This window comes from Pantherophis guttatus, chromosome 17, assembly GCF_059756535.1.
Source record: "Pantherophis guttatus breed Tessera chromosome 17, ASM5975653v1, whole genome shotgun sequence".
Lineage (NCBI taxonomy): Eukaryota > Metazoa > Chordata > Lepidosauria > Squamata > Colubridae > Pantherophis > Pantherophis guttatus.
This window is the reverse complement of record NC_142079.1, coordinates 1,104,642-1,121,893: the sequence shown is the minus strand read 5'-3', so window position 1 is coordinate 1,121,893 and position 17,252 is coordinate 1,104,642. Positions and strand designations below refer to the sequence as shown.

General features: G+C 50.2%; 1 protein-coding gene across 33 annotated transcripts in view; it reads right to left on the bottom strand.

Moving 5' to 3' along the window:
* ATXN2 (ataxin 2) overlaps nt 1-17,252 on the bottom strand; it is a 34,983-nt gene that overhangs the window by 5,089 nt on the left and 12,642 nt on the right. For 3 of the 33 annotated variants that reach the window (XM_060691943.2, XM_087880117.1, XM_034428845.3), the window contains 17 exons: nt 16,603-16,753; nt 14,666-14,790; nt 12,894-12,985; nt 12,378-12,575; nt 11,930-12,108; nt 10,380-10,586; nt 8,502-8,708; nt 7,740-7,937; nt 6,856-6,969; nt 5,905-5,975; nt 5,477-5,784; nt 4,912-4,975; nt 4,289-4,441; nt 3,913-3,979; nt 3,566-3,750; nt 2,494-2,626; nt 79-132 (listed from right to left, as the gene is read on the bottom strand). In XM_060691943.2, the coding sequence (XP_060547926.2) occupies nt 79-132; nt 2,494-2,626; nt 3,566-3,750; nt 3,913-3,979; nt 4,289-4,441; nt 4,912-4,975; nt 5,477-5,784; nt 5,905-5,975; nt 6,856-6,969; nt 7,740-7,937; nt 8,502-8,708; nt 10,380-10,586; nt 11,930-12,108; nt 12,378-12,575; nt 12,894-12,985; nt 14,666-14,790; nt 16,603-16,753 (2,506 nt within the window). The remainder of the gene's footprint in view (nt 1-78; nt 133-2,493; nt 2,627-3,565; nt 3,751-3,912; nt 3,980-4,288; nt 4,442-4,911; nt 4,976-5,476; nt 5,785-5,904; nt 5,976-6,855; nt 6,970-7,739; nt 7,938-8,501; nt 8,709-10,379; nt 10,587-11,929; nt 12,109-12,377; nt 12,576-12,893; nt 12,986-14,665; nt 14,791-16,602; nt 16,754-17,252) is intronic. The other 30 variants (XM_060691944.2, XM_087880119.1, XM_060691938.2 and 27 more) reach the window with 16 other exon arrangements.

Here is a 17,252-nt window from a genome sequence, read left to right as displayed (position 1 = left end):
GATTTCCCCCTTTTACCGACAAGATCTGTGCAACGTGTAACATCAAAGTTAGTACAAAAAACAAAATCCTCAACTCACTGGCAAAGTAGAAAGAAGGGCCTGTCTCCTTGCTGTAGGGTATTTTGGGACATGCTGGATTTGAGAAATAAAAAGGGAAATTAGCCACATGCCGTAAGATTAAAGCCCCACTTTCCAAGCTTCTGGAAAAGGTTTTACCAGTCAATTAACATGGCTTTTTTTTTTTCCATGCACAAGCCAATTTAAAAAAAAACAAAAGTTTTCAACAGATTACGATTGTCATTCGGAATGCGTTACAATTAAGACGTTCATCATTAAAAGTTCATTTTGCATACGATTAAGACACAACAGGAAAGAAAATAATCAGGATTCAAACGTATTTCGAGCAATCTGCAACCGAGCTCTCTTTTCCCCCCTGCAAAGCTCCCGCGCAGTTGATCATATTGGATTCCCAGCAGAGAGAGGGGGAAAAAAAGAAAATCAAGACATAGGAAACCACTAAAAATCAGAATGTAACCCAGGCGCTGGAACAAACTCTTGTTAGTTTGGCCGTCAAAGCTGCTTTTGTACACAGGTTTATATCTAAATGGTGAATTGGGGGTCAATCTGAGCCAAAGGCATCGCTGCTTTTTATTAGGTGGGACTTTTAGGGACCCGTGGAAGCAACGGAGGAAGGAAGAAGGGGCGAGTTAGCGTTTCTTTTGGCGCTTCAACACATTCAGAAGATGGCAAACATTTCGGGGCGGAGATCAGGAACATCATCACGTTTTAAGTTTTGCAGAGAGAGACACACATTAAAGCAGTGTCTCTTAAGCTTGGCCGCTTGAAGATGGGCGGACTTCAACTCCCAGAGGGCCAAGCTTAAGAGACACTACCTTTGAATGCTGTCGCCCCCTCAAAGCTTATGATGACTTTAATGACGATGATTTTAACCAACATTTTTCTCCCTTTCCAACAAGCTAAAGACCGCCATAACACCGCCAGTAGCCTTAAATGCTGAAGCCCCAAGAATATCCCCCACCAATTTCTTAATTCAAGGGTTGCATCATACCCGAGACCCTCTTGTCCAGGAAAAGCAGGCCCCCTCCCTAAAAACGGACCCTCTCTCCAGCCTGCCGGGGGGGGGGGGGGGATGGGACCAGGATCATAATGGTTTCACTGGCTATGACAACGGGGGTTCAGGGGTTCCTGTCCCTCCCACCCCCCTGTTCAGGACCAGGTCGACAGGATAGCTGGATTTTCAATGGGAATGTGGGGGGAAGTTTTAATGGAGAGAAGTTAAGATGGGCGGCTGATAAATTTGATAAATAGATAAAATAAAGCACCTTGCTTAGCGATGAGGATGGCTGAATTGGGTGGGGGGATCAGGCAGAGAAGGGTCTCAGGATTCTCCTAACCAGGAGTATCCATGGCTTGGACCCTCTTTTGCAAGGGGGCTGCCTGCTTGCAATGGTCCTGCTGTGCATTTTGCAAGAAAACCCAGACCTGCAGCAGCTGCCCCCCCTCCTCCAAAAATCCTCTCTGTAGACAAAGGGGCAAAAGCCTCTAAGAAACAGCCCCAGAGCCCCCCAACCCCACCCCCAGGAGGAGGAACAGGAGTATCTTTAAAAAAAATGTTAAAATCATGGGAACCAAAGTTTATTACTCATCCAAGCCACTTCATCGCTCAAAATAAAAGAATTTAGTTTGGCAGAGAGTCATTGGAAGGTGGGCTTCCCCCCCTCTCCCCCGGGCCTTCCTCCTGTCCTAAGGACCAGCGTGAGGGGGTCCCCCACTTCCCAGGAGCGCTGCTGACAGGCACTCTTGGGGATGCCTGAGCACAGAGGAGCCTCTGCTGTGGCGTCTGGAGGCGAACACAGACCTATTCATGGCTGAAGAATCGGTCGAGCGCTTCCTGCCTGGGGAGGGGGCCTGCAGGCACAGCAGCCCAGCTGAAGCCACCGAGAGGCAGGGATTGTTCAGGGGGGCTGTGTGTGCAGGAGGATGAAGGGGGGCCGAGCACCGAGGGGGACCCACTGACTCGCGCCAGGAGAGAAGCGCCATGGGGGGGGTACCAACCCGTGGCTGGAGAGAGGCCGAGCGCCCTTCTTTCTCCATCAGCCCTGGGGTCTGCAAGACCATTTCGGCCGGGAGGGTCTGCACGTTCAGAGGTGCCGAAAGGGAGCGTGGGAAGCGGCTGGGCCGGAAGGGGGTGGGCAGATATCCAGACTATTCCGAAGACAGGATCAGAGACTGAAACGGGGGCCACGACTGGCCAGGCTTTAGAATTGCACTTTATTCTTCCAGCCAACATCGTTTGAACAGTGGTTTTGTTTTCCTGAACAAACTCAAAACACAAAGTGCCGGTTTTCCTCTCCTCAGCTCCGCAAACGCGCTGCCCTGCGTGGTGGGTGGGTGGGTGGGGGCATTAAAAAGGGGTGGGGTTGTTTTTGTGTGCTTTTTGTTTAAAAAAGAATGCAAATCATGTCATCCTACCATACATCGCATGCGTCTGTTCGTGGGCCCCGTACTGGGTGGCAGGAGAAGAAACTAGGCCGGGCTGTGGGTGAGCCGGCGGCGCCATCATCCGAGCGTTGCCCGGAATGACAGGGCTATAGACGTGGGGGTGCTGCGGGGGAGAAGGAGAAGGAGGAAGAGGAAAAGAGAGAGAGAGAGAGAGAGAAAAAGGAAAAGTAAGAAAGAGACAAGAGAGAGGAAAAGGAAGAAGAAAGAGGAAAAGTAAGAAAGAGGAAGAGGAAAAGTAAAGAGACAGAAGAAAAGAAAGAAGAGACAAGAGAGAGGAAAAGTAAGAAAGAGACAAGAGAGAGGAAAAGGAAGAAGAAAGAGGAAAAGTAAGAAAGAGGAAGAGGAAAAGTAAAGAGAAAGAGACAGGAAAAGAAAGAGAGAAAGGAAAAGTTAAGGAGGAGACAGAGGAAAAGAGAGAGAGAGAAAAAAGGAAAAGTAAGAAAGAGACAAGAGAGGAAAAGGAAGAAGAAAGAGGAAAAGTAAGAAAGAGGAAGAGGAAAAGTAAAGAGAAAGAGACAGAGGAAAAGAGAGAGAGAAAGGAAAAGTTAAGGAGGAGGCAGAGGAAAAGAGAGAGAGAGAGAGACCGTGAGCGCTGGATACACAGAGGAAGCTGCTGAGTGGGTTCTGGCCCCACATGAAGGTACCTACAAGGCAGCCTACGACTGGGACCCCTGACCCATCTGAAGCCAGACCAGCCCCCCCCCAATCTGAAATATTCTGCTACTGACAGGGGTCACCACTTGGTGGTGCCCACAGCACGGAGGCTGACCAGTCAGTGGGAACCACAGCAGGCCCTCCCACCCCCCATAGAATCCAGAACCAGCCCAAATGCCTCCCTCCCACAGGGCGACCCCTTTGCAATGAGGGACCCTCCAGGAAAGTCTTTGGCCACCTGCAGCCATGTGGGGGAGGGGTGGGGGGAGGGGCAGTCTGTAAGTGGAGAGGGGTTGCCCCTCGATCTGGAGAGCAGAGTTCTGTGGGGGGGGAGGGTTGGGGCCCGCTGCTGCAGGGGGCGGAGGGGGAGGGGGGGCTCAAGCCGTACCTGAGACTGGTAGTGGGGCACGTGCTGCACCAGAGGCTGGCTGGGGAACTGCTGGGGGCTGTAGGTGACATACTGGGTTGAGTAGGCCGGCGGCGTGGCGACCATGGGGGCCCCTGCGGCCGAGGCTGGGTGCATCAGGGCGTTCTGGGGGTGGGGGTCTTGTCGCTGCTGAGGCATGTTGGCCACTGCGGAGACAGAGAGAAGGACACTTCCAGGAGGGCACCGTCTTTGGCTGGGCCCCCTCCACGCCCCGGCCCCCTCCCGCTGCCCCCCGGCTGAGCCTTAACCCCTTGGGACCTCTGCATGCGCCCCCCAAAAACACATACACACCACCGTGTTCTCCTCACCTTTACCTGCTCTGTAGGTCTTGGCCTGGTTGACCGGCATCGGAGTCATGGGGATCGGGTACAAGGGCTGGAAGGGAAGGCGGACGGCCGTTAAGAGGGCAAGCCAGACCAGGGTTTCTCAACCGTGGCCCCTTGAGGACTTCAACTCCCAGAATTCCCCAGCCAGCATGATTGCCCTCTAGAGCAGAGGTGTCCAACCTTGGCCCCTCGTGAACTTCAGCTCCCAGAACTCCTCAGCCAGCTGGGGAATTCTGGGAGTTGAAGTCCTCAAGTGGGCCAAGATTGGGCCACGGTCCCTCCCTTGCCTCTGGGCTGGCTCCATCTTCTTCTCCCGAGGAGTTCCGAGACAGAAGCCCCAGGTGGGCCTCCCCCTTACCTGAACGCCTGGGCTGACAGGAACCGGGTACATCATGTTGGGGGCGAAGCAAACAGGCTGGGTGTAGACCGGAGCAGGTTGCTGGTGGCCCACCATAGATGGGCTGGGCTGGGCTTGCGGACGGGGCGATGTTGGCGTGGTGGAAGGTTTGGGCTGAAAAGGACAGGAGGGGAGGGACGAGGTCAAGACGGCCACTCAGGAGCAACTCCAGTGGGCCCCAACACACCCCAGGAGGACGCAGAGCTCCAAGCTCTCCTTCTGGGAGTCAGGATCGCAACCGAGCTTCACGTTTCGGCTGGTCCCTCTGGCTTCCCCATGGATTTTGCTGGCCAGGAGCTCTCAAAAGGGGACCCGGTGACACTGCGACCGTCATCAATACGAGTCAGTTGCTAAGCGTCTGAATTTTGTTCATCTGACCACAGGGAGACTGCAACGGTCGTGTGAAAGTCACGTTTTCAGTGCCGTTGTAACTTCAAACAGCCACTAAACAAACTGCCTTAAGTCAAGGACCATCTTAGTTCAGCTTTCATGGAAAATGTGGGCGCTTTTCCTCCACAGGCCAATTTTGGAGAGTTTGGGGGAACTGCTTTGGAGAGGGGGGAGGGGAGGTCCTCTGGGCTCACCTGGGCAAAAGACCGAGGGTTGAACTCCTTCGCGTGGGGATTCAACGTGGATTTTCTGACTTGTCTGAGGGGACAAAAGACACAAACACACCTGCACAAAAGGGCAAGGAAGACCCATCTTGGTTCTGTTTTAGGACAGGGGACTCCAACCTTGGCAACTTTAAGACTTGTGGACTTCAACTCCCAGAATTTAAGATCCACAAGTCTTAAAGTTTTAGAAGGCTTGAGGTTGCACAAGGGAGGGAGGGAGGGAGGAAGGGAAGGAAGGAAGGAAGGAAGGAAGACCAGCAGGCCTTGGCATAAAATGGCAGGGTGCAAAATAAATAGAATTAATATGGCAAAGAGAAAGGAGGAACGGAATCAAGCATTGGAGGGCCGAGGACTCTCCGGTCCACAAGTGGCAGGGCGCCCCCTGGTGGACAAACCAAGCACCTACCCGCCCTGCTGTCCCAGCCCTCACCAACCTTCACAGCTGGGCAAAAGAGAACCCCCCCCCGGCCCCTCCCAGCAAAGCTTGGCAGATAGGTTCAATGCCCCTCCCTGGAGCCCAGGCAGCCTCACTCACTCGGTGGCATCCTTTTTCTCCTCCTTGTCCTCCTTCTCCTGCTTGGCCCCGGGGCCCAAGGTCTGCACGCCCTGGGAGGTCACCTCCGGCCCGGCCTTCTGCTCGGCCAGGCTGATGGCGGGCGACACGCTCGGGCTGTTCGGGGGGTTGCTCCCGCCGGCTAAGGAGGCCGCGCTGCTGCCCGGTTCGGCCGCCGAGTCTTTAGAGGTGGGGTCCATCTTCTCCTTGGGGACCTCCCGGGCTTTTTCACCCTCCCGGTTTTTACTTAGCAGCTGCTCCACCATTTCAGGGTTAGAACTGGATTGTAACTGGGGGAAAGAGAGAAAAAAAGGGGGGGAGGGAGAAAGTGGATTTATTTCCTAATCTGGGACTTACAGAGGGAAGACGCTGTCTGGAAGGGTGGGGGGCAGCACCGCCAGAGTCCTTACCCTAAAGTCGTTCTTGAATTTCTTCAAATCGTCGATCTGCTTTCTGTGTTCTAGAACCGCCGGAGAAACTCCTGTTGGAGGAAAGATGCCAGTTTATCCCCTGGCACGCCCCAATGGCGTTTGGTGGGCACCCCAATTTCATTCATATGGCCATGGGCATGGGGCAACAGTCGTAAGGGCAAGGACCCCATTATAAGTCCCTTTTTTCAGATGCATCCTAACTCGAAATGGTCACTAAACAAATGGTTGTAAGTGGGAGGACCGTCTGTACTGACACTTCCCCAAAATTAGTCTCCAACATTGAGACTTTCCCCAAATGCTGACAGTTCCGTGAAAATGCCCTCAGAGGTGTCCCTTATCTATACGTTGCCACCTCCAATGTGCCTTCTTTAAGGTCCAGAAATATGGGCCTTCAATGGCAGCATCGATAAAGAGAAGATTTGTAGTTTAGGATTGAGCTATTTATTTTATTTATTTTTATTAGTCACATTTCTATGCCGCCCACTCTCCGAGGACTCTGGGCGGCTTACACCAAAGAAAGTATACTAAATAGCACATTGCCCCCAACAATCTGGGTCCTCATTTTACCCACCTCGGAAGGATGGAAGGCTGAGTCAACCTTGAGCCGGTGAGATTTGATCAGCTGATCTGCTGAACTAGCAGTCAGCTGAAGTAGCTGCAGTACTGCACTCTAACCACTGCGCCACCTCGGCTCCTGGGGTGACATTTCATGTCACCCCGGGAGCTGAGGTTGGGGACGTTTCATGACCCAACTAGGGAATGTCATCAGTGCTAGTAGGGAATGTGGGGTTTGCTATTATGTTCCTTAGTTGGGTCGTGAAAGGCCTGCAAGAAAACAGCCAAGCTCAGACAGCACCCAGCACCCCAGAAATCTCAGCATGTTTTCAAGAGGGCCCTCCCACCCCACCCCAACATTTAGCCGGATCTTACCTTTGTTTTCCGGCTTGCTAAAATTGGGAGAAACTTCACTGGGCTTGAGATGTTCCTTGGCTGCAGCAGGGGAGGAGCCGCCCTGCCTCTGCTCATATAGCCTGGAGTCTTTTGCTAGGGAGGAAAACTGGGGTCACTTCAGCTGTGTAAGTCAAACGCCTGGCTGAGATTCCCACGCGCAGCAGCCTGACGATCCAAGGGGCAGCAGGCAGGCAGGGGAGCAACAGATCGCCATGCCACTTAAAAGTCCACCAAGCAAAATTTGATGGATAGAAGAGAATATTTGTAGCTCTGGGTTGAAATGAGGGATCCTTGGTGCTCTTTGAGCTTGGCGGTTTTCTTCCATACCTTTCACGACCCCACTAGGGAACATCATCAGTGCGAGGGAATGTAGCAAACCCCACTCTCCCTTGTACCGATGATGTTACCAAACTGGGTCATGAAACCTCTGCGTAAAAAGGTCGCAAAGCTCAGAGAGCACCAAGAACCCACCAGTCCTCCTCCTTCCCCTCTCCTTCCCCTTCTCCGTAAACCAACCTCCCTTCTAGTACTGATGATGTTACCTAGTTGGGCCAAGAAACGTCTGCAAGAAAATCCCCAAGCTCAGAGAGCACCAAGCACCCCACGAACAAACTTTTCCTTCATCTATTTCCTACTGTAGAGGAAAAAAACGGCACTCGAGGCCCAGAGATTAAATATCGGCCCAAATGCTAACCCTCATCCAGAAAAACTAGTAAACGCACTTCATGTCTAAGGCCAAAATTGGGGGAAGCCCCTGTTCCCCATTTCCTTCTGCATTAGATCATCATCTGGTTTTCCCTTCTGAGTCAGGCTCAGCCCGGGGAAGAGGGGGGGAGGCTGAAAAGCCAGCCAGGGTCGTTTACCTTCGGCAGATGGGGTGCCTGCCCTGTTGGTGGCAGGGCTGGCGGGGGTGGGCGAGGCCGCTGGCACCGGGGTGGCTGCAAATTCGGCCGGGGTTGAGCCAGCTTGGGGGGAAGACAAGGCCGGGCCGGAAGGGGTCCCTGCCCCGCTGCTCTGCCTCGGAGACCGGGGTCTGTGCGCCTTGGGGGACGACCTGGTGACTAGAAAGAAAGGACAGGACAGTTTGTTACGGGGGTCCCCAGCTCTTAAGAGGCAAACCTCCCACTATGATCTAGACCAGACATGGCCAAGCTTGGCAACTTTAAGACTTGTGGACTTCCAACTCCCAGAATCCTATTGCTGGCTGGGGAATTCTGGGAGTTGAAGTCCACAAGTCTTAAAGTTGCCAAGCTTGGCCAACCCTGGTCTAGACAAGAGATATAAAACTAGCAGCACAGGGCATGAATGCCAGCAACATCAGCTGCTGACCAGGAACTTCCTAAGACACGCGTGATGCAGCAACCGGTATTTCTGGTCACGCATGTTTGTTGACAGCCTGGGATTCAACGTGGCCCTCTTGTTGGGGCCAGAATCCCCAGCCAGCCTGCCCAAAGGATTCCTCATTACAAAAGGGGGAGGTGTGCGCGTTGCGTTAAGGCTGTGTCTGGTGTAGTCCGTCCCCAAAATGGACCACGGGCAAGGAGGCCGGTCTGGAAATTCAGGGACGTTTTAAACCCCAATGTTTGGAGTAGGACATTCCTACCGCGTGCCAAGCTTCAACTTACCCCCCATGACCACGGAGGACCACGTCCCACCTGAAGAGCTGCCTCGGGCTGAGGAGGAAGAGGTGGAGGAAGAGGAGGAGGAGGAGCTGGCTTCGCCGGGCACGTTGTGGGAGACGAATTCTAAGCCACTGGAGATGACGCCTCTCCCCGCCGGGACTCGGTGGCCTCGCGGGTGCCGCTGCGCCTTGGGAGACATCCGGGGGGGTCCTGGAAAAAGCCACACAACCCCCAAACTGTGAACACCAGGCAAAAAGCCCCTTTGACCAGTCCACCAACTACATTTTAGCCACGTGGCCATGCAGGTAATGCTTCACTTACAACCATTCGTTTAGTGAACGCTTGAAGTTACGACAGCCCTGAAAGAAGTGATTTATGACCGTTTTCCCACACTTACGTCCGTTGCAGTATCCCCATAGTCATGTGAGCAAAATTTGGGTACTCGGCTTCCCACAAGCGAATTCAACGGGGGAAGCCAGATTGGCCTTACAGTCGTAAAGTCGTAAAATCAGGCATGGTTCACTTAATGTCGCTTTGCAACAGAAGTTCCAGTACCCAAATGTAGTCGTAAGTCAAGGACTACCTACACGGGGTTTCACCAGATTTAAAGCCAGCGTCTTCCTCCCTCACAGCTCTTCAGGGCTTTGCAAAATGCAATTTATGAGATGGGGCATCTCTTCCCAAAAGCCCAGTTTCAATTGATTGTTTTCTTCTGTGTTTTTTTTTTTTTATAACTCCCTGCAACGAAGGCAATCTCCAATATTTTTTTCCATAGGATTTCTGCCATCAGAGGCTGATCCTATCCATCAGGAGGGTGAATCGATCACCTGCTCCTTCAAAACGTAAGTTCAGCTGCGCTTTGCTTCTCTACGGTGCTTCCCTGCTGGACACGCCTCCCTTCTCCAAAGAGACATTGCAAATCATTCAAACAGACTTTTTAGGAATCACCACGACTTCAAAGGGAACACAGAGACCCCCATGGAATTCTACCTAATTTCATCTATTCTCCCAGACAGCCCAGGCTCTTCAACGGGGATGTGCAGGGATTAAAATTTGAAAGGGGACATTTCTGATGAATGTGCAAATAGGAAAGAAGGAAAAATCTGTGTCAAAAGGGTGGAGGAGCCAACAGTCACTTTGTGAGGGCAGAGAGAGAGACAATATTCTCATTGGGGTGGGTCCGAAACTTACATATCCAAGTCCCCAAATCTTCTCCAATTTGCCCTACAATCTGCCTTCCCCCACTCCGCCAAAACAACCTCCAACATCCCTCTTAACAAATTTATTTATTTGATCTCAAAAGTCTTCTAGTCTGCATTCTGGAGCAAAATTCGTAATTCATCAAAAAGAGAAAATAAACTGGGTTTTCAATTTAACCCAGTTTCTCAACCTTGGCCACTTTTAGGATGAGTAGACTTCAACTCCCAGAATTCCCCAGCCAATGAGTGGCCAAGATTGAGAAACACGAGTTGAACCACACATCCGAATGGACCGTCCGTTCTGGTTAAAAGCAACATGAGCCCTGAAGATGGCTTAAGGCAAGGGTCCACCTAACAGTTGACCCTTCTTGTTGTTAAGAAGGGATTGGGGAAGACATGAGACCTGGGAGCAACCCTCACACAAAGCTATTACATCTACATGGGCTTTGCAACACCATGAATGGTGCGTCTTCTCCTCTTCCCAGTTTGAGAAAAGGGCCAACTCATTCCAGCTGCTTTGGAGGCCAGAAGATCAACCAACCAAGTAGGAAGCCACCGGGTCTTCTCCAAGAGCCCAGGCTCCCCTCTGACCCGCCACTCGCAGAAAAGGGGAGGAGGAAATCAAACACAAAGACAAAAACGCAAACTCAATGAACAAACAAAACTTTTGTGGTATTGGTACCTTCTGAAGACATGCGTTTAGGCAGAGTAGAGACGGGAGCTGGAGAGCCATGGTCAGAGGGGTGAGACGGGGGCCTGGAGGACCGCGAGGGGGGCCTGGCGGGCGGCCTTGTAGGGGTGGCTGCCCGTGGTGGAAGAGAGGTGGGAGCTGACTGGTAGCGAGGTGGGCGAGAGGAAGGAGATGGGCAAGGCGATGGCCAGGGAACACCTGACAGAACAAATGATATGAAGAAGGAAAGCATAAAAACTAAAGCAAAATAAAAATCATGGGGGGAAGGAGGGGGGCAAAAACAGGGTGGGGGTGAGGGGGAAAGTAAAGATGACCAAAATGATTTCTCATCATATCGTTTTGAGCCCCCTGGGGGTTTCTGCACGCTCACACTAAGCTTGGGGGAAGGTCACTTGGGTCGTATCTCAGAATATCGTCTCCTAGAAAGCCACCATCGACCAGGGGGGCTTCCACCAAGGGCTTAAATCCAACTCATGGAAGACACCATGAAGTCTAGATCAGCCGTCCTCTGGAGTCCACTTCCTCATCTGAAGTTCTGGAGATGATCCCTCCAGAGGCTTTGGTCGCAGGACTTGGGTTGAACGGTGGAGGTAGAAGCAAGCGGTTCACAGGGCGGTCTCTAAATAGATAGCGGCCCTGACTGCTGGATCTAGGTCTTCCATGGGTAGAGACAAGGCAGAAGAACAGAAGTTCCCCAATCATGGTGTTGGGAATCTGGTGTGGACTGTCATGGTAGGTACTCTTCCAATAATGCAACCAATCTGCCCCCAACTCTGGGCACACTCCAGCTTGCCCTAGCAGAAAGTTCTCTAGAAGGCATGACCGTCAAACCCAGCTTCCTCCTGAAATATGCCAGATCTCCATCACCCCCAAAGTCCCAAAGGCTACTGGTGTGGCCCAGGTTGTGTGAATGGTTACATCAATGCTTCTTCGTTCAGTCCGAAGTAGGCCTGGAAGTCCTCAGCCTGGCAAGCTGAAATTCTTTGATGCTTCACAAATGCAAGAGAACTCCGGGGTGGGTGAAGAGTGTTGGCCACTGGTAGAGAAGTTACCTTCTCCTCCACTTACCTGCAACATTGCCCAGCCTCCCTTGTCCCTACCCTCGATTTGAGAGCGTTCTCAGCTTCCAGAAAATTCTATATTTTGCAACAGGCCTCCAGACCTAATCCCCACCCCTAGGACGTTAGCTCCTTAATATTTCTTATAAGTGGACAGAAGGCCCAATCAGACCTGAGCATTTGTGGTAAGAAGACCTGGAATCGTCAAGCTACAGAGAAGAACTTGAAAATGGGCGGACTTCAAGTCCCAGAATTACCTAGCCAGCATAGCTGGCTGGGGAATTCTGGGTCTTGAAGTTCACCCATCTGAAGTGGTCCAAGATTGAGACACACTGCTCTACAATTCAGTCTCTGTCCCATGGGTGCAGATTCACCCCAATAACTTTAGGCCCCATTTCAGCTAAGGGGTTCAGCTACCCTTACAAGGACGCAACGGTGGCACTCTTTCCAAAGGCTGGCCTGGAGGTCAAGGGGAATACTTGCCTCCGTTCACAATTCTCTGGTCGGTGCCTGAATTGAGGCTGTAGTCTGACGAGTGAGAGCCGGGTCTGGACATGGAAGGGCCTGATCCAGACGGTCCGGCCCTTGGTGAGTTCTGCCTTCCGGCCCCCCAAGGAAGGACATCTCGATTCCGCTGGCTGGGTGGGATGTACTTGTTCTCCCTGGGAAGGGTGGAGGAAGGAACAGAGGTGCCATTTAAGATAAGAGGATAGGTAGATGGATGGATGGATGGAAGGAATGAATGAATAAGGGAAAGGAAGGAAGGAAGGAAGGAAGGGAGAGAAAGGAAGGAAGGAAGAAGGGAGAGAAAGGAAGGAAAGAAAGAATGAATAAGGGAGAGAAAGGAAGGAAGGAAGGAAGAACTCAAGAAAGGGAGGAAGGAAGGAAGGGTCCCTGGTTCCCCACCATCCCCCTTTCCCCATCCCCATACCTGGGGGCTGCCAGGGTTCCCTCTCGCTCGGCAGCATTTCGCTGAACCGCGGTGTATTTTTCTTCCTCGGACCGGTCATCGTTCTCCAAAGCAGCCCGAGCCTTGTACTGGGCGCTGGATTCGATTTCTTCTGCTAACTGGGTCGCTCTCGCTTCCCGTTTTAAATAATCTTCTGAATTATCTCTTTCCAGGGGTACCCTAAAACCAAGGGGAGAGATAAGGGGATCCATCTGTGACCCAGAGTGTGTCCAAGAAAAAAAAATACGCATTTCCATGGATTACACACATTAGGAGAAAATTCTGAGGAATCTGTTGATGATAAGGTACACAGAACAAGAAAAAAACGATGGTTTATTGAGGCCAGCCAACTTTACGCCATTTTAAGAGGGGCGGACTTCAACTTCCAGAATCCCCCAGGGAATTCTGGGAGTTGAAGTCTGCCCCTCTTAAAATGGCTGGTCTAGGCCAAAATCTTGATGCAGCCCCGTAAAAACCGTGCAACCGATGGCAACGTACGTATAGGAAGCCAAACTGCTGTCATATGTCGATACCACCCCGTAGTTTTCTTCGTTGTAGCGAAACATGTCGTTGGGATCCCATCCGTTGGACTAGAAGGCGAAAAGAAAGAATTCCGAGTGTTAAAATGGCACAGGGGTTCAAAATCCCTGCCTTTAAAATCCCTCTCTGCATCTTCCCAAATCTTGCAAAGGAGTTTTCGGTCCTGTTTTATCCAGAGTTGTGGCTGCAGAGCCAGGCGTGGGCAGACCCAGATCAATGCTCATCTCTTGAACACATCTTGACTTGGATTACATTAAATTGTTTGGTTTTTTTCCCTTCCTGGTGGCCCAAAGGAATTCTTGTGGTTTACAAGCTGCAAAGGTTTTGTGGGCCTCGGGCTGCGGAAACGCCTGGCAGGCGTAATTTTTTTTTGCCAAAATGCTAACCGGAAAATCCCTTTCATTCAGCTTTACAGGAGGGTGGGGGGGTTGTCCTTCTCTTTTTGAAATGGGGGGGGGATGTTTTTACCCTTGGAAACGTGCAGTTCAATCTACACAGTTGCACAAACTATCGAGCTCTTTGTTAGTGGACTCCTTGCGTCAATTTCCTTATAAAACACTACACAGAATGTAACGATGGAAACTTCTCCGAAGCAGAGACCCCCTTCAGCAACAGAGGAAGGGTTCAACTTAACCCCCAAGCCCCCACACATACACACGGACCCCACTGGTGCCATGGGGTGGGGGGAGTCCCTACCCAGAAGAGTAAATATTCTGGATCTAAAGACGAATGGAATAAACCCAAAATCTCAGGTTTAGAGCCAGGAGGAGAGGGGAAATTTTGAATCAAAGCTCCCGGATGAATTCATTGAGGACTTTGGCTCTTCCTGTTCTGTTAAGAAGAGGAAGAGCCTGTAGTACAGTGGACTAAAACACTGTTATTAACATCTGCTGCTTGCAATTACTGCAAGTTCAAATCTCACCAGGCTCAAGGTTGACTCAGCCTTCCATCCTTTCAAAGGTAGGTGAAATGAGGACCCAGATTGTGGGGGCAATAAGCTGACTTTGCATAAATATACAAAAGTATGAAGGCTATTGCTTAACGGATTGTAAGCCTCCCCGAGTCTCAGGAGAAGGGCAGCATATAAATTAAAGCAAAAAAAAAAGATGAAATTCCCCAAACTTCTGAAGTTAACCAAGTGATCAACTCACTAAAGAGAAGTTCTTTGACAGCCGGAGGAATTTAAAAAGCCCCTTTTCCAAACAGACTCCACCTTGTGTATTTTTATAATTTTGTAGTCTTCTGTTTATACAGTTTTATGTATTAATATAGTAAGCTGCCCAAAGTCTCCCTGTAATAAGATCAGTGACCAATACTTTTGATTGATTGATAGGATTGGATAGATATAGATAGATAGATAAGAGATAGATAGATGTAGAGAGATTGATTGATAGATAAATAGCTAGATATAGATGATAGATTAGATAAATAAATAGATAACAGACAGACAGAGATGATACAGAGATAGATAGATGTAGAGAGACTGATAGATAGATAGATATAGATGATATATGAGATAGAGAGATGTAGATACAGATAGATAAATAAATAGATTAGATAGATAAATAGATAAGATAGATAGACAGACAGAGATAATAGAGATAGATAGATAGATAACGAGGGATAGAAGGCTGGACAGTCATTGAAAGCAGTTCTCTTTCTGGGACCAGGGGTGTGAACCCCTCAGAGACCCCACACTCTCTCTGGAGCCAAAGCCAAGAGATGCTTACAACATCCGTTTCTAAAGCTTCAAGGTCCTCTGCGGTGGCGCCTTCTCCTCCGTCCCAAGGCTCCAGGTCCTTCTCCTTGTGCTCACCGTTCACTTTAGCACTGATGGCAGAATCCGTAAAAGCATCTGTGATTGAAGGAAACGGCATCAGAAAACATCATATCCTGGGGCGCATTCGACCTTTTGGCAAGTTACGGCTAAAGGGAACCTGGGTAGTGAATCCTACCTAGGTTGAGTCAGAATCGAGCCCCCTTAAAATTTGGGAGAATTTAAGGAACCACCACCTAGGACAGAGGTTAGCACTGATGACGTGACCTGGTTGGGTCATGAAACGTCTGCAAGAAGGCAACCAAGCTCCAAGAGCCACAAGGATCCCAGAGCCCTCCTTCTCTTCCTCTCCAAAAACCCCTCTCCCTCCTAGCACTGATGATGTTACCTAGCTGGCCAAGGAAACGTCTGAAAGAAAACAACCTAGTTCAGAGAGCACCAAAGACCCCCACAACCTAAAACAGAACTCTAGCCGACCGGTCCATAACCAGGACCCCTCAGGACCTCCAGAATTTACAGGCACACGTAGCCACCTATGATAAACAAGATCTAGAATTGATCGTCTGAACTACGGTCACTGCCATCCCTGCATAACCTCAGAAACCTTTTCAGACTCTTTCTTCTTTTTCCAGAAAGGAGGAATTTAGAGTCAAGGATGACTATTCCTGACCCCACAGCAGAATCATCATCTCCGTTCCCCAACTGAAGTTCTGAGCTTCGATGAAACAGCCACCGGTGTCCTACTATCTCGGAATTCGATTGGTCCTCAATCAATCATGAAAAATCAGGTGGGGCCAGGAGCCCGTGCATTTGGCCAAGCAACCCTTTGGTATCTTCTTGCATGAGAGCGATTCCTGACAGAGCTGGCATGCAGCTACCACTCCGCCCCCTCAAAGATACCGGATCCTCAGGAATCCTTTTGTTATTCAAAGGAACTTCCTGTTCAACCAGTCCAAGGAAAGTCTCTGCGGTTACTTGGTAGACAATCCGGCTCAACCAACTTCACCCCTCCCTAGGAAGAGACACCCAACTACTGTATTTGGGCACCAAGCGGGGAAACTAATTTGTTTATACAAGATAGGTCAGGCTCATTGGGCCGGAAAAGATCTCCAGATGTTCTGCAGCACCTCGACAAGGCTTTCCAACTGCCACCTTTAAAAGGGGGAGAAAGTGACTTCCAATAAAGGCGAGTATTTGTAACTCAGGGCTGAAACAAGCAAGCTCAAGAGAGCACCAAGGACCCCTCAAAGTGACGTCTTCTCCTAGACATTATTGCTGAAATGGCCAAAGCCAGGAGGAAGCAAGAGAAGAACTCACGGCCCGTACTTAATTCTTGTGCAATCACAACTGTTTTAACTCAATCCATCGGAATAGAGCTGGGAGGGGCCTTGGAGGACTTCTAGTCCAACCCCTTGCTCAAGCAGGAGACCCTACACAATTTGAGACAAGTGCCTGTCCAGCGTTTTCTGAAAAACCTCCAGTGATGGAGCACCCACAATTTTTCTGGTGGCAAGTCGTTCCACTGGTTAGTTGTCCTCACTGTTAGGAAGTTTCTCCTTAATTCCAGGTTGCTTCTTTCTTTGATTAGTTTCCATCCGTTGTTTCTTGTCCTGCCCTCTGGTCCTTTGCAAAATAAGTTGACCCCCTCCTCTTTCTGGCAGCCCTTCAAATACTGGAAGACTGCTGTCATGTCACCCTTGGTCCTTCTTTTCTCTAGAGTGGCCACACCCTAAGTAGATGACATTGGCTTCTGACTCTCTTTTAAAATAAAGATAATGGTATTCTGGACAACTGAAACCAACAGAGCAATAGCTGCTATTTTAAAAGTAGATCCAATTTTATAAAATATTCAAACACGTGCTTTTTTTTAAAAAAACCCTCATTCCGTACCTCTCTGGGCGTAACTGGAGTCCATGTCCTTAAAGTGCACCATAACAAAATCTGAAGACTTGAACAGGATGCTCTCTATGATGTCTTCCTGTTTGGGGCCCAGACTGGATTCCGCCGTTTTCTGATGAGCAGCATCGAGGACTAAATCACACTGAAAGACACGGCCGACAGGATCGGGATTAGGCCAGTGGTGAAATCCAATTTTTTTAAACTACCAGTCCTGTGGGCGTGGCCTAAATGGTTTTTAAATTGGGATTTTAAATTTTATGGATTTGGGGGTTTTAAATTGGAAGCTAGTGATTTAATTCTTTTTAATTATCTTAACTTTTGTATTTGTATGTTTTTTTTAATTTTGGCTGTTCACCGCCCTGAGTCTCTTCTGGGAGAAGGGCGGTATATAAATTAAATTAATAAATTAATAAATAAATAAAAATTGGTGGGCATGGTGTGGCTTGGTGGGCATGGACATGGCAGGAGAAGGACACTGCAAAATCTCCATTCCCACCCCACTCTGGGGCCAGCCAGAGGTGGCATTTGCCGGTTCTCCAAACTACTCAAAATTTCCGCTACCAGTTCTCCAGAACCTGTCAGAACCTGCTGGATTTCACCCCTGAATTAGGCCCATTTTCCTGGCCTACGGTAGCTTCATG